The 14,075-nt window shown below is 42.4% G+C and overlaps 1 protein-coding gene across 1 annotated transcript in view; it reads left to right on the top strand.

The window, feature by feature from the left end:
- LOC126176610 (solute carrier family 22 member 7-like) overlaps nucleotides 1-3,598 on the top strand; it is a 158,346-nt gene extending 154,748 nt beyond the window's left edge. Inside the window, exon 10 of the mRNA XM_049923770.1 lies at nucleotides 3,328-3,598. Within this exon, the coding sequence (XP_049779727.1) occupies nucleotides 3,328-3,528 (201 nt within the window). The 3' untranslated portion in view covers nucleotides 3,529-3,598. The remainder of the gene's footprint in view (nucleotides 1-3,327) is intronic.
- The last annotated feature ends 10,477 nt before the right edge of the window (nucleotides 3,599-14,075 follow it).

Here is a 14,075-nt window from a genome sequence, read left to right as displayed (position 1 = left end):
AGAAAAAGTTAGATCGTGTTAGGTCAGGCGGTCGTGGAGGCCAAAGTCCCTGTGAAATTATGCGATCACCAAAAACGTCAGCAAGCAGTGACACTGAAACACGAGCTAAACTTAAAACTTAAACGTTCACGTCAACACGTAACGACACACACCAACGATACTGCTGACGCTGGCTGAGATAAGCGAAGCAGTGGAATGAAGGGAGAGTCCAGTAGAAGGGAAGTAAATCAGGCAGGCGAACAATCATACGGTACGCGCGGCTAACAATCATACGGTACGACAGAGCGACATTTTGAACACCCCGTACAATTCCTAAGTCGATGGTGTTGAAGTGCCTAATCTTGATGCTGCTGTAGAAGTGGGCCACGGCTTGTCAGCGTGGCGCTTATGTTCTCTTTGCATAGAGGCCACTGCCGTAGCGTTGTCGTCCTGGAGAGGGGTCGGTCAGCGTGCAGTTGGCTGACGTCTTCTTCACAACCCTCTCTGCTCTCTCGTTTCCAAATGGCGTGCCAGCGCTTGGCTTTACGCCATAGCATTGTGTTAAAGTTCGACGCAGTAAGAGGAGTATTACTGTTAGAAGCTGTGTACATGAAGTAGCGTAACACACGGCGTGCAAATTACCTAGGTTATATCCATCCAGTATATGAGAATCAGGGCACCTAGGCACTTCCAGCCAAGTTTACACGTATTTCCAAAGCTACTGGAAACTTGTAATCGCTCAATACCCCCAGAAAATAATGAACTGAAACAAGAGGTAGCACTTTGAGTGTCGTGGCATGCCAGGCTCTCGCCAACCCACCACCAGATAATTTCCAGTTCATTCTGGAGAATGTGCTGGACAGGGTTGCTGTCGACCACCTCCTGTTTGAGGCTAGTTCAGGACAGGACAGGACAGTCAGTAAGCTATCTTGTGTTACCTTGTTGACAGATAATACCACGGAGACCTCTATGACAGGGCGTTCCCACCAACCTAACATACTACCTAATTATGCCCCTGCTGTCCTTAGTACCCGCTAAGTTAACCAGGGGTGATCAAGTTGTGCACGCCATGACAGTCCACAAAATAACACCTCTCACGACATTGGTGAAATCAGTCTAGCAATGTTCATTTTCCTTGGAACCTCAACACGTGGATGTGTCCATCAAGCTATTCACAGAACTGGGACTTGTCTGAGAAAACGACATTAAAGCGCTTCTGCGTCCAATGTCATCACTGAGTCCACCTCTGCTGGCACGTCTGTGCTGATGCTTCAAGGGAAGCTGCTACAATGGTCGCAGTGCTGAGAATATGTGGCACTTCAGATGTCACTGCACTGTCCATGTGGATACCTGACTAGTTCCAAACAAAGTTCCTGACTTAAGATATATGATGTGGCAGTACGATGCTGCACCTCTGAGTGAACAATACTTCTGTCCTCTCAGGCGCTAGTCGCGTGGGCTATTGAGATCCTGCACAGCGTTGTGCATGGTCCTGCTGAACACATAAATGAGATATTAGCGTGACAATTGTAAGACCCCGACCAATGCGAGCAGAAACATGGTTGTTCCGCTGCTGTCAGACATAGACAGGTGCAGATTTACAACGTCTTTACACGAACACATAAAACGATCTTCTTAGAAAACAATAACCATTCACATGCTGTGTCTTAATAAGAAATCCGTTGGGTAATCTTTCTCTATATACAGAATATAGATAGCGCTACTCATATACACTATTTTGCACTGAAATGCTAATCATTTGCATATCCAAGAATTTTGCACACTTCTTGATCGATTGATGTTTGTTGCAAGGGTCCTCCAAGGTGTTGCAGTTTTACTGAATAGCAGTGTATTTTAGAATGCGCCTTTAAAAAACTTAAGGAAAAAGTGTTTTTCTGTTTAAAGCTTTCTAATAGTTGTCTTTGCTTTTCAGTGACTGAACAGGGCACTTTGATCGCCTTTCTGATGTAATCATTTCCAAGGCTGAATATCATCGTACAGCACAGGACTTGTAGAAGTTTTTTCCCTTCATACAAAAAAACGGAGTTCGAATTTTACTGTTATCACTGAGATGAGAATGTAGCTACCTTCCTCGAACAGGTGGTAGGTACCCTTATCTAAGGGAGGGGAATCATTAGTGTTATCAATTTTTTGATCCGTTTTTCACTGCAACTTGTCTCTCTCAATCAAGGATATATCGTATGGTGTCTGGTCTGAACCACGAAAATAATATCTCCGTCTACTGTTTCCTCTCTTTTTTTTGTATGTTAAGCTTACACGTGCACACAAGCTTTCATTGTTCAGAACTGATGTATTTGGTGGAAATGCAGCTAATGCTACTTCCTCAGGATTGAAATACCGTATTGTAACAAACTGGTTTGTTATGTGGAGAGTGCAGAGAAATTTGGTGGTGCTAGTCTACTGTGAAACTGGAAATCCCACCGAGCGGGGTGGCGCAGTGGTTAGACACTGGACTCGCATTCGGGAGGACGACGGTTCAATCCCGCGTCCGGCCATCCTGATTTAGGTTTTCCGTGATTTCCCTAAATCACTTCAGGCAAATTCCGGGATGGTTCCTCTGAAAGGGCACGGCCGACTTCCTTCCCAATCCTTCCCTAATCCGATGAGACCGATGACCACGCTGTCTGGTCTCCTTCCCCAAAACCAACCACCGAACCAACCTGGAAATCGTTAGTGTTTCTCACACTTCTCACTTTCTAACACCTTTACCTGTTTTCAATCACGTGAACATTGATATCCATCCGGTTTGACTGTGCTGAAACTAGCTCGAACTACGTAGAAATAGCCAGTAAGAAGACTTTAATAAATAACTTATGTGTGTTAATATAGAAAGTTCCTGGTAGATTAACAGTTTGTGCCACGTTGGGATTCCAGTCTGGGACCTCTATGTTTTGCAGGCAAGTGCTCTACCAACTCAGCTATCAGAACGCGCCTCACGGTCCTTCCTCTCAGGTTAGCTTCCGCCAGTGCCTCGTCTCGGGTGGCCCAGCTGTTAGAGCACTCGCTCGCTAAACACAGAGGCTGCCAGATTCGAGTCTCGGTCAGGCACAGAGTTCTAGTCAGCCGTGAAGTTCTACAGCAGCTCCCATACCGCTGCAGGGTGAAAATTTCTTTTTGGGTGTGTCAGTAGCGTTGACAGATACATGGTACAGTGAAGTGGTTTCAAAATGCCAGGTGTGAATAGCGACCTAAACGATAATTTTTCTCCTAACACGTCGCGTGTCGTATAATCTCATTTTCATCTCCAAATGTTGTTCTTCGTTATTTATTTCTGTATTTTCCATGCTCCACCGTCCTATGTCTCATGTCGTGTACCATCTGTTACAGGGAGGCTCGGTGGACCGTAGGCTGCCGTTCGCCATCTTGTCAGCGATGCACCTGCTGGGAGCGCTGTCGGTGTCGTTCCTGCCGGAAACTGCGCTGCAGAGGCTGCCGGAGTCTCTGCAGGACGCCGCCGAGTTTGGCAGAGGGCGTCCCTACTGGAGCTGGAGACTCATCGCCCCGCCGTCATACGTTCAGGGACAATAGGCGCCCTCAGTTGCGGTCCAGTCTCCCATTTAGTCTCACATGCTTAAAACTGAGGAACAACTTGTCTACTGAAGTGGGAAAAAAGCTTTAACTCTAGTATTGTACATATTGTAAATTGCCGCACGAAGTACGCACCAGGGTCGCAGTAACCCTTAATGATATGCAGGTGAAATGCTTGAAAATATAATATTTTGTAATGAAATTGTGCTCTGACTTACTGAACTCATTTTATTTTACCTCTCTCATGTACTTTTTCAGTCGGTATTATTATCAACAAATCTGAAATTCGAGACTAAGTAAAAACAGTCATGGAAACTTTTCAGGGAAGAAACCCGAAAATTATCCCGATCTAAAGACTTTATTTGCAGTTCAGTTAGATGTTGATGATATTGATTTAATGAACTGCACATATTACACGAAACGTTGAGGTATTCTCAGTTACTCATAAATGCGTTCATTCATTATTTCCACATTTTTGGAATATGGACTACAATGTTATCGGCAAATGGTAGGCCTGAACTATTATGGACAACTGTGTTCCAGCAACAGCCACTCTCACTGTGACGACTGGATTTTCTTCGTCAGTCGGCAGTCTGATGCACTTCGCCATTGTTCATAAACGCTGCAGTATCATCAGCTTCAGAATCACTTCCATCACGAAAGTGACTTCCATCACTTCCACAATTGGGTTATTCTGACAGTGCTTCCTGTATAGGATATTCTGTTAGTAAAATATCTCTTTTTTACGTGCCATTTTCTCTTAAATGAACTTCAAAAATGTTCAAATGTGTGTGAAATCTTATGGGACTTAACTGCTAAGGTCATCAGTCCCTAATATTACACACTACTTAACCTAAATTATCCTAAGGACAAACACACACACCCATGCCAGAGGGAGGACTCGAACCTCCGCCGGGACCAGAAGCACAGCCCATGACTGCAGCGCCTAAGACCGCTAGGCTAATCCCGTACGGCGAACTTCACATTCAGCGACTAAATGGTTACACAATCTGTACTCTAGGATCACAGTAACTCTTAAAAGATATTTCTGTCAAATTAATTAGACAACAGTGCCTCACAATTCTGAACGTCCGTCGTCTACTATGTCTCACTCAATGCTGAATTTACGTTGGTGTCAGCGAGCTGTGTATGTGCAGTGGCGTATGCACAGGAACGAGAAGAAAGAAGAAAAAGATCCGTCAGAGTGACTCTGGTATACACTTCTAGCATCAGCAATCATGCTCTGACTCGTTGGTCCACCAGATCAACGATGTTAAACAGAGAGGTCTCTTCCATATAGGAGAAATAACCTGCTGCACAGAGCACCGATGTTTGGGACGGAGAAAGGGGCGGGGGAAGGGGGGGGGGCGGGTTGGTAGGGAGGCAGAGTCGGTGGATAAGCGTGTAATTTCGGGCAAAATTCTATAAGATATCAACAAATTATGTTACCTTTTCGTTTACTTTCCCCCCCGAATCAGGAGGAAACAATTGTATGACTACTGCCGCCACTCAGCTACCACAGACACATGGCCCCACTAGACTACGACGCACCCAGTACTATGTCAGTAACACCCAATAATAACACCGAGCGAGGTGGCGCAGTGGTTAGACATTGGACTCGCATTCGGGAGGACGACGGTTCAATCCCGCGTCCGGCCGCCCTGACTTAGGTTTTCCGTGATTTCCCTAAATCACTCCAGGCGAATGCCGGGAAGGTTCCTCTGAAAGGGCACGGCCGTCTTCCTTCCCCATCCTACCCTAATCCGATGAGACCGATGACCTCGCTGTCTGGTCTCCTTCCCCAAAACAACCCAACCCAACCCAATAATAACACCAGAAGACCGTCAGATGAGGGAACCCATGCTAGTTCAGATGTGTATATACGCCCTCAACAGTAGGAAACGTCTCATATCTGTTGCTAGGTCACGCGAGGACTGCCTTACTACACGTGACAATATTTGCAACCCGCCGCTCAGGTAATCGCGAACCCATCATCACTGCCACATGGGTGTTGGGGACCTGTTCATGTCGAGCATGTATTAACTTTCAGATGTATCACCTTTCCTAGGCGACTCCAATGGAACCAAAAATGCCACAGCCGTCTCTTCAGGTACCCTAACGTGGCTGCAGCTCAGGGAAAGCCCCTCAACTCCGTCGATCACTACAGCTATCTGTTTATGAAAAAGGGCCATTCCCTCTGCAGCTGCAGAAAACGAAGACAGTCACTATCCATCTCCCACATTGTAAATTCGAAGAAGTGTATTAACTCGAGGTATAACAGACTAAATGAAGATCAAAGGAAAACAGCTACAGGTGATCAAACTGCAGTGACGTGATGCTGCAGATGGCACAAGTTCATGCTAATAAAATTACGAACTACAAAAATTAAAAGAAGAAAGTAAGTACAAGCCCACACAGCCGCCGATCGCTTCCATGTAGCTCACCTGCAGAGAGTGTGGGAAAAGTCTTAAGCAACGCTAACGATCGTAATACGCTGTCCAATCACACTAATGTTACCTCCTGTAAAAGCCAAAATAACAACCCCTTCATCGCCAGACGTGCAAGAGGACAGTCAGTTTGGTTATTTGAAGGTACCGCCAGCGGTGTGGTGTCATGCTGATTCCAGGGCCTAGCCAGCTGCCCGGAGTTTCTTGGTTGAGGATACCGAAGAGCTCGATCGAGATGTCCCACACATTCTCGATTGGGTTTAAATCCGGGGAATTTGGTGGCCAGTGGAGAACGGTAAACCATTCCTGGTGCTCCCTGAACCACGCACGTACACATTGAGCTATGTGATACGTTCGATTGTCCTGGTGGTAGATGTCATCATGCCGAGAAGGAACAAACTGCATGTAGGGGTGGACATGGTCCCCACCATTATAGAATCTGTTTATCAATTTTTTCGTTACATAGGGACGATATCACACAGGGAAGACAATGAAAACAGTTCACAAATCAGAATGCTCTAACCTCTGACCTGGACCCCTCTGCTTTCACTTGTTTCACTGTCTACAAGGCAAGATCGATGAGACCGACGGAGACGAAAACGTTTTTCTCCTAAAACGGTCGCCTGTCGCAGCTCAGTGGACATTCAGATGCTGTACTTGCGCGCAGATGCCAGCCTTCGTCGCCGAAATGCATCAGTTAGCAGGGGTGCATGAAGCACGCGCCCGCTGCTAAGGCCCCTACGCGGCAACATTCACTGAACGGTGGCTGAGTAGGCACTGCTGGTAGCCCCTTGGTTCATCTGGGTGGTCAGATGCTCAGCATTTGCACGTCTGTTCGCCTGTTCGCATCCACATAGCTGTCCTCCGTCCCTGTTATGTGTGGGGTGTGGTACACCACTCTTGCCTCGGTCCCGGTTTTGGATGACGCCATTTTTCCGGGTGCAGTTCACTTTAACCACACAGGCATGAGCAACGTTTAAAAACTCGGCCATTTAGAAAATGCTTTAACTCTTGGCCCAGAAGCCCAATATCATACCCTTTCGGAGGTCAGATAAATTGCTCCACTACCGCAGTGCGACATCAATTTCCCCCTGAGGCGCTTTATATACCCGCACCTGCTAGTGCTGCCACCAGCCGTCTGTAAATGGTTATTACACAATGACGTCAAATTTAGTAGGTGGTCAGTGTGACTGTTCGGTGCCTTGCAGTGAAGTACATTTAAGCTATTGCTGATTGCACGCTCATTGTTAGTCAAATAGAGAAAATGACCGCAATCACAAGCCTTTTTTGGTATTGTTGACGTAAGTACTAGAGCGTCCGTGAGGTCTGTCGTAATTGATCAAATGCAGTAGTTGCCTTTTGAAGATATTTGGAGGTGAAGATACGATTGACGGAGCAACTTGATAGGGTAGGTTACCTTATAGGAAGGACAGTCAATTGATGCGATGTAACTTTTAATTTTTATGCTGTGAAAATTCACAATGCTACGAGGTAAAATTTAAACAAACGTCAACTTTACATTTCGTAAGTGCAAGGTGTATCTTAACACATATGCTCGGGAAGTCGACAAGCGAGAAATTTTAAAATCTATCATGAGATTGGGGTTCGGCTGCAAGGGCTTTCCGGATGGGTCACTTAAGTCGACAAAGGACCAGCCAACTGAGGACAATATTAGGCTTTTCCCCCAGTAGTAGGCAGAAAGTGGCGAACATTCGTCCTGGGATACCACGCTTCTCCAGTGAAATGGCGGCTTTTGCTTCAGGATGAAACGTGACCAAACTGAAATACTTCATAATTGCATCATAATTCGATGTTTAACAGTACGACAAATCCCAAAATATCGGGTTGCTTGTGGCATTGAGCCACATTTATTAAGCCTTTCATATTACAAATATAAAAATTGTAGGAGTTAGCTGAAGACACTTAACAAATGTAGTTACAAGTGACTACAAATTAATAACTGCCGAACGCTTTTTGCTATCTATATAACCAAGGTATTGGATGATAGCTCAGGACATCAGCTACCATCTCTGAGAGTCAAACATTGATACATATTTTATTTGTTGAATTTTTGCGTTTATACCCATTTACTACATAAATGTGTCAGATCATATATCCCACACAGGCAAACAACAAATGGAAACAGTACAACAATTATGAGATCTATCCATATCTAATAACGTATCTCAGTTATTAACTGCTTGTTAATGAACTTAAGAAGCTTAAATTATCTGTGTGATTTAATACCATAAATAGATATTGTGTGAACTGGGGCACCAGCTTAACATGCCACACTTATATTTCATATTTTTCAACATTTATTATTTATCATTTATTATAAGTGTAACATATTTAATTGATTATGTCTAAGCTTTTGTATGTACATTAACATGTTTGGTCTCTGCAGAAATGAGATAAAATGTTCTTTAATTTCACTCATACATTTAAACTGTAACTTTATTACTATGCAAATGGTGGGCTATTTGATAGATTAGAATAAATGATGCTATTTGAGGGGGAAGAGAGTGTTTCTTATCGGCGCGAGCGGTGAGGATTCATGGAGTGGCTCTTGGGAGGAAGATGGGATTTCTGGGAGAGGTAGAGAGTTGAAACTCTTAGTTTGGAGAGGTGGTACAACGGCAGTTCGCGTCGAGGGGGAACAGAGAGAGGATTTGGTGTGGAGGAGTGATACAGTGAAGTATATGTCGAGACGAAATAGAGGATAGAATTATGTTGCAAAGAAGTTGGTGAGGTATGAACGGCTAGTAGTTGTGAATACTTTAAAATTTGTTCGTAATCGGTGCTAATGGGACTTTGACACAGTAGCTAGTATTAACGTTAACTGTGAGCAAGCATCGTATGACATGCTTCGAGCAACTCTGAAGTGATTTACTTGCTTTTCCGCGATTATTTGTGTCTAGTTAAAAGCACGGTACTGTTATTTGGCGAAATTATTGATTTGTAGGGAGCCCACTACCACTCTGATTAACACATTCTTAACTGCAACTGAATACTTATCAATTTGTATCCTTTAAACTGAATTACTGTACGACCACCATATTTAGATATTCTTTCTTGTATACCTAGATATTCTTTATTCGAAATCGAGTTATGGTGTCCTCTATATCCGCAGGTAATAATCCATTATTGTTATTTATAATTATTCATACAATTTGTGTTTATTTAAATTTCGCCTAACTTCTCAGTACTTTAGCCATTTGACCAGAGGATCATCATCTGTGATTTTAGCTATCTTCGCTAATTTGCATTTAAGCAGTCTTACAAGGCTAGAGCCGATGACAACGTGGAGCCATATTTTGTGAACAGAGCCATGCATAGCCTAAATACTATTCGACCGCCAGTACCTTAATCTGCTATATCACAATTAAGGTTTTCCGTGTGGGACTCTAATTATAAAATCTATCCTTATTCTTTGAAAGTTGGTACGTCTGAAAGGATAAGAGGTTTTAAACATTCACGCACGATTTTTGCAAGGAAAAGAAATTCACTCACGCGACGCGCTTGCACTGTAGCTTATGCGGCTTCTATAGGCCAGTTTGAGACTGTTTCCAGGTTTAAAGGTAGCAAGTGTCTTTCGTCAGTTTGTTCTTCTCGAGTTCACCTACAACACTGTGGTACATTATAAACAGTTATCGTTTACACCCAGTTAAAACCAACGTGACTAATCAGTTGTGTAGGAGGAGAAAAGAAGGAATAGCGGCAACGATATCATTACAGATGGAGAACAAACTCGCACTAGGAAAGGGAGGGGAAATACATTCGTCGATGCCTTGCACAGCATCCATCGTTGCATTCGACTTCAACGAATTAAGGTAATGTCAGATTACCATAATAAAGAAGACTGGTTAGCAATGGGTCATCTAGCACGTTGTATAAGGGATCGAAGTCTCCATTCAGAAAGTAATAAATAAGATGAAAAAGACTGGAAAACATTTTAAGAAATCGGCGGAGTGATTAGCAATTACGGAAATGTTTTGGAGATGCTGGATAACTGATAAAAGAAATTGACATTTCACCCAGAACTTAGAGGTCGGTAAAGGAATTCATCTATTAGGAATCAACATAATTACCTATTGCTGACACCAAACCAAAATTCACAGCGAATTTCTAATGCTTTGTGTTGGACATCATGTACACTCTCGCTGGGGGAAGTTTTAAGTACTTTCACGAAATGGTAAGAGTGACATTTTCTTGCATTAAATTAAAATCCAAAAAGCGAAAGACTAAAAAATTATGCACTCTTGTATGGTACTAGGAAAAGATTTAAAACAGCCTATCGTGGAAGGAAAGTTCGTTCTGTCTTTCAAGGGGATTGTTCTTGCCAGACTTTGCTCGGAGTTGTTAGGTGTAGGTAACCTCATTGTAAAAAACGTGGCTGCTCAATGTGTGGTGACACATGTAGCAGAACAAATCGGGAAAGGGGTTTCCTAATTATTTTTTGTTCCCTACATTCTTAATGATCCCACTACCAGTTACACGTGTGTAGAGAAAGGTTTTCGAAATTATAGTCAATTAAAGAAATACCTTCAATGAGGTATGAGACACTGGCGGACTGTCAGCAGTTTTAATAGAGTATGACGCAGTTTACTAAGTTCAACAAGACCACAGATTTAGATTAAGCAGTGAATGATATTCGTATGTACAAAAATATTCATAAAAAATGAGAAGGTTTGCATCACAGAATATTAATCGATTGTGACTATTCATAATGGTAACAGTTCATTCAATGCATTAGGTATTGAGGGGAGTGTCATACTTTCTGCAATGATTCATCATAGTTTTTCAACACATGGAGGGCCAGAGGGTGAGTGGCAAAGTACACATTGTTTCTGATTGTAAGGAAATAGCTTTTCACGACAATAGAATGGAGGATGGAATGGTATCACTCAGTATAGGGCGACTCATCTTGGTAGAGCTGGCTACTGACGACCATATGTTTTGGTATGGTACTCACATGGAGCCCATTTATTCTCAATACATTAACGAGCCTCCTCCACAATGGTCTAGCATTTGGCTTGGGTCTAGTACCAGAATTATTTCTCTTGCTCCTCTCAAGTTCTGCAGGTCAACGTATAATCATATTGGTACTACCATTTCTAGAGTGCTCTAGTAGACTAATATTGCAACACAACTACGCATAGAATCTTGCTTAAATCCTAGTTGCTTCATCATTATTCACATCTCTCAATAAATTTTGTTATGCTTTCTTTTAAAATGATTACGTGCATACATTACTGTGTACTTACTAAGGGCACTCCTTCTGCAGAGCTCAGTAGTGCTGCAATTCCCTCTTTGTATATCTTGCCGTATCTATTGCTAATCACTGACTCTACACCCCAGTACATTTTCTACAACTAATGACAACAAACTGCAAGTTCTATACTACAGAAAATACATGACAGTTATGCATCACTGCTATCATTCATATAGAAAACTCTGTTACATTTTCAAGAAATGTCAACACTTACAGATAAATACTAGATCAATAAGCATGCAAGTCAATGTGAAATTACCAGATGACACTTCCTGTGCAGAGACATTAATAACAAACAGATAGAAAGATGCACTGGGCAGGATTCAATAATCATGTCAAAGTACCTCTCAAACATAATCAATTTCCCTTCGATTCATTATCACCTATTTACAAATACCTATGCTGCATTCAATTTTGTACTCATTGGCCTGGTCCTATTCTCCTCTGCCTACGTCAGCTTTTTCTCAGATATATCTCTTAAATTGTCTTGTTGCCCACTTTTCTCTAGCATATCTTTCCTTTCGTTTTCATCTGCATCATCACTCCCAACTGGACGACACAGAGCGTAACTGCCATTCGCAAAGTACCTATAAAATATCAAGCACATAAAAAATAAACAACATTACATTACCATAAACACGTTATCACGGTTCAGATACACTCTACTCAAGTTGAAATATTGCTCTACACATTTTACCATTCAACAACTTTTACAGTGGAAATGCGATGGACCACTTAGCATTTTCTGTTCCTGAGGATCTCCACCTCTACGGTGTTTGAATGCAAAACATCTCTCTCTCTCTCTCTCTCTATAGGGTTCTCGATATACAGTGAGAATCTCATATATTAATGGATGACACTTGGTGGGCAATTTACATGATATTATTTACATCTGTTGTTCGACAACAATTGACTTTCATAACCTTCAGCGATTATCAATTCTCTGTCATCAGTCAGCAGCCTACCTGATATTCGTTAAAGCTGGTCTCAGTACAACATTATGTCACAACTTGGTACTTATTGGAAATGGCACTATCTCTGGAATTTTTCCCTGTGCAAGCCAATTCGACACTACCTGAATTATTGGTGGAAATGTTGAATCATTTGTCACCTCAGTGATGATTTCCTTAAATTGCTGAATGTAAGAGTCCCACAGCATGTGACATCTTTCACAGTAAAATTTACATAGTTGCCCTAGTTCTTTCATTACACATTCAGAAGGACTGGACATTGTATGAAATAGCGAGATGGAAATGGTTTTTAATCTTTGGACAATTTGAAGCACATTTCCAAAGTTTCGATCTAAATTGTGGGCCTTTTCCCGATAGCACCTTCTTCACATGTCTGATTCTATACTGGAAATGGATAAAGATTTTGTGTATGACACACTGACTAGCAGCTGTCTTCAGTACTGTGGGTAACACAAATTTGGAACTTCACAACAAAAACAAAAACATGCGCATATCCCTGATTAGTTCTTAGGAAAGACAAGCTCTTTTATTCTTGACGGAATAATTGGAAATAAAGTTGCATGATGAGACACCTTTGGCAGCTTTACTTTGCGACAATGCTTGCTGGAAGCTAATCGCAAATGCTTTCCCGAATATTAAAAAATAACACATTTCATGAAGCTTTTGAAATCACTTCCATCCCGAAATGTGTATCAATCAATCAGTTTGCCAAATTAACTTATTGAATAGTTCACCAGGAATACAAACAGCACACTGTGAATCATCTGCATCTCTCTTCTTGAACAGGATATCATTTCTAATCAAATAAAGTTGTCAGTCGACAACGGTTATTGTGATCACTTCACCTCACCTTACTTCCTTCCATGACGGTTCCTTGTCTTGTCCCTAAACAATCTTTTCCAAAAATGCAACATTCTGTAATTATATGCTGCTGAAATATTTTTCGTTGACATCATTGTTTTCCTGACAAGAAATGTATACGATAGTGAAACCGATCTCTGTAAGATACAGCGCCTGCCTAGCTAAGTGACCACTCAGTTTTGCGCTCATTCAAAGTACAGTGATCTTTGGTCAGTATGAACCTTGGCCATCTGGCCAAATAAGGAACACCTAAATTTCTGAAAGACCCATACAATGGCAAGAGCCTTAAGGTCAGTCATAAAATAGTTGGGTTTGCACTTTGTGATCACGCAGCTTGCAAAAGCAACAGCATGGTGCTTCACCACTCCATCTACTTCAAATTTCTGGAATAACTCAGCATGGAAACCCATCTTGCAGGTGTCTGAGCTTAGTTACAAAACCTCACGTAAGTATAGATGAGAAGGAATTGGAGCCTATAAAGGGAAGTGTTCTATACTCTCAAATTCTGTCTGCGACTGGGCATCCCATTCCAAGGAGTCAATGAACCGAAGTATGGCGTAGCCAGAATTGTCAAATTAAATAATGTTTCGTAAAAACAGATCAACACCAAAAATGAACAAATATGCTCCCCTTAGGACGAGAAACGTCTCTGATTTAATCTGCTTCATCTGAACCAGATGAACTGCCTTTAAACAGTCACAATGTGTCCAAGAAATTGCAGTATTTTATCCGGATCGGGTGAAATCCCTGACACATTCTGAATGTATCCAAATTCTGATTTTTCCAAATTAACAGTTACAGTCCACACGGGACACGCGTGGCTGATGTGCACTGACCAGTTTTCGTCCAAAGCCCTGGGTGAGTTCATTCGTTTGTTCGATAGGGGTGGCCAACAAGTGTTTTCCACGTTTTGGCCAGTCGACGATGAGAGAATCGAGGCGCACAGCCTGCAATCTTTCTTAAACGATTTTACAGAAAGTACTCGGTAAAAAT

This window comes from Schistocerca cancellata, chromosome 3 (assembly GCF_023864275.1).
Source record: "Schistocerca cancellata isolate TAMUIC-IGC-003103 chromosome 3, iqSchCanc2.1, whole genome shotgun sequence".
NCBI lineage: Eukaryota > Metazoa > Arthropoda > Insecta > Orthoptera > Acrididae > Schistocerca > Schistocerca cancellata.
The sequence above is the reverse complement of the archived record's forward strand: the minus strand, read 5'-3'. Positions and strand labels throughout refer to the sequence as shown.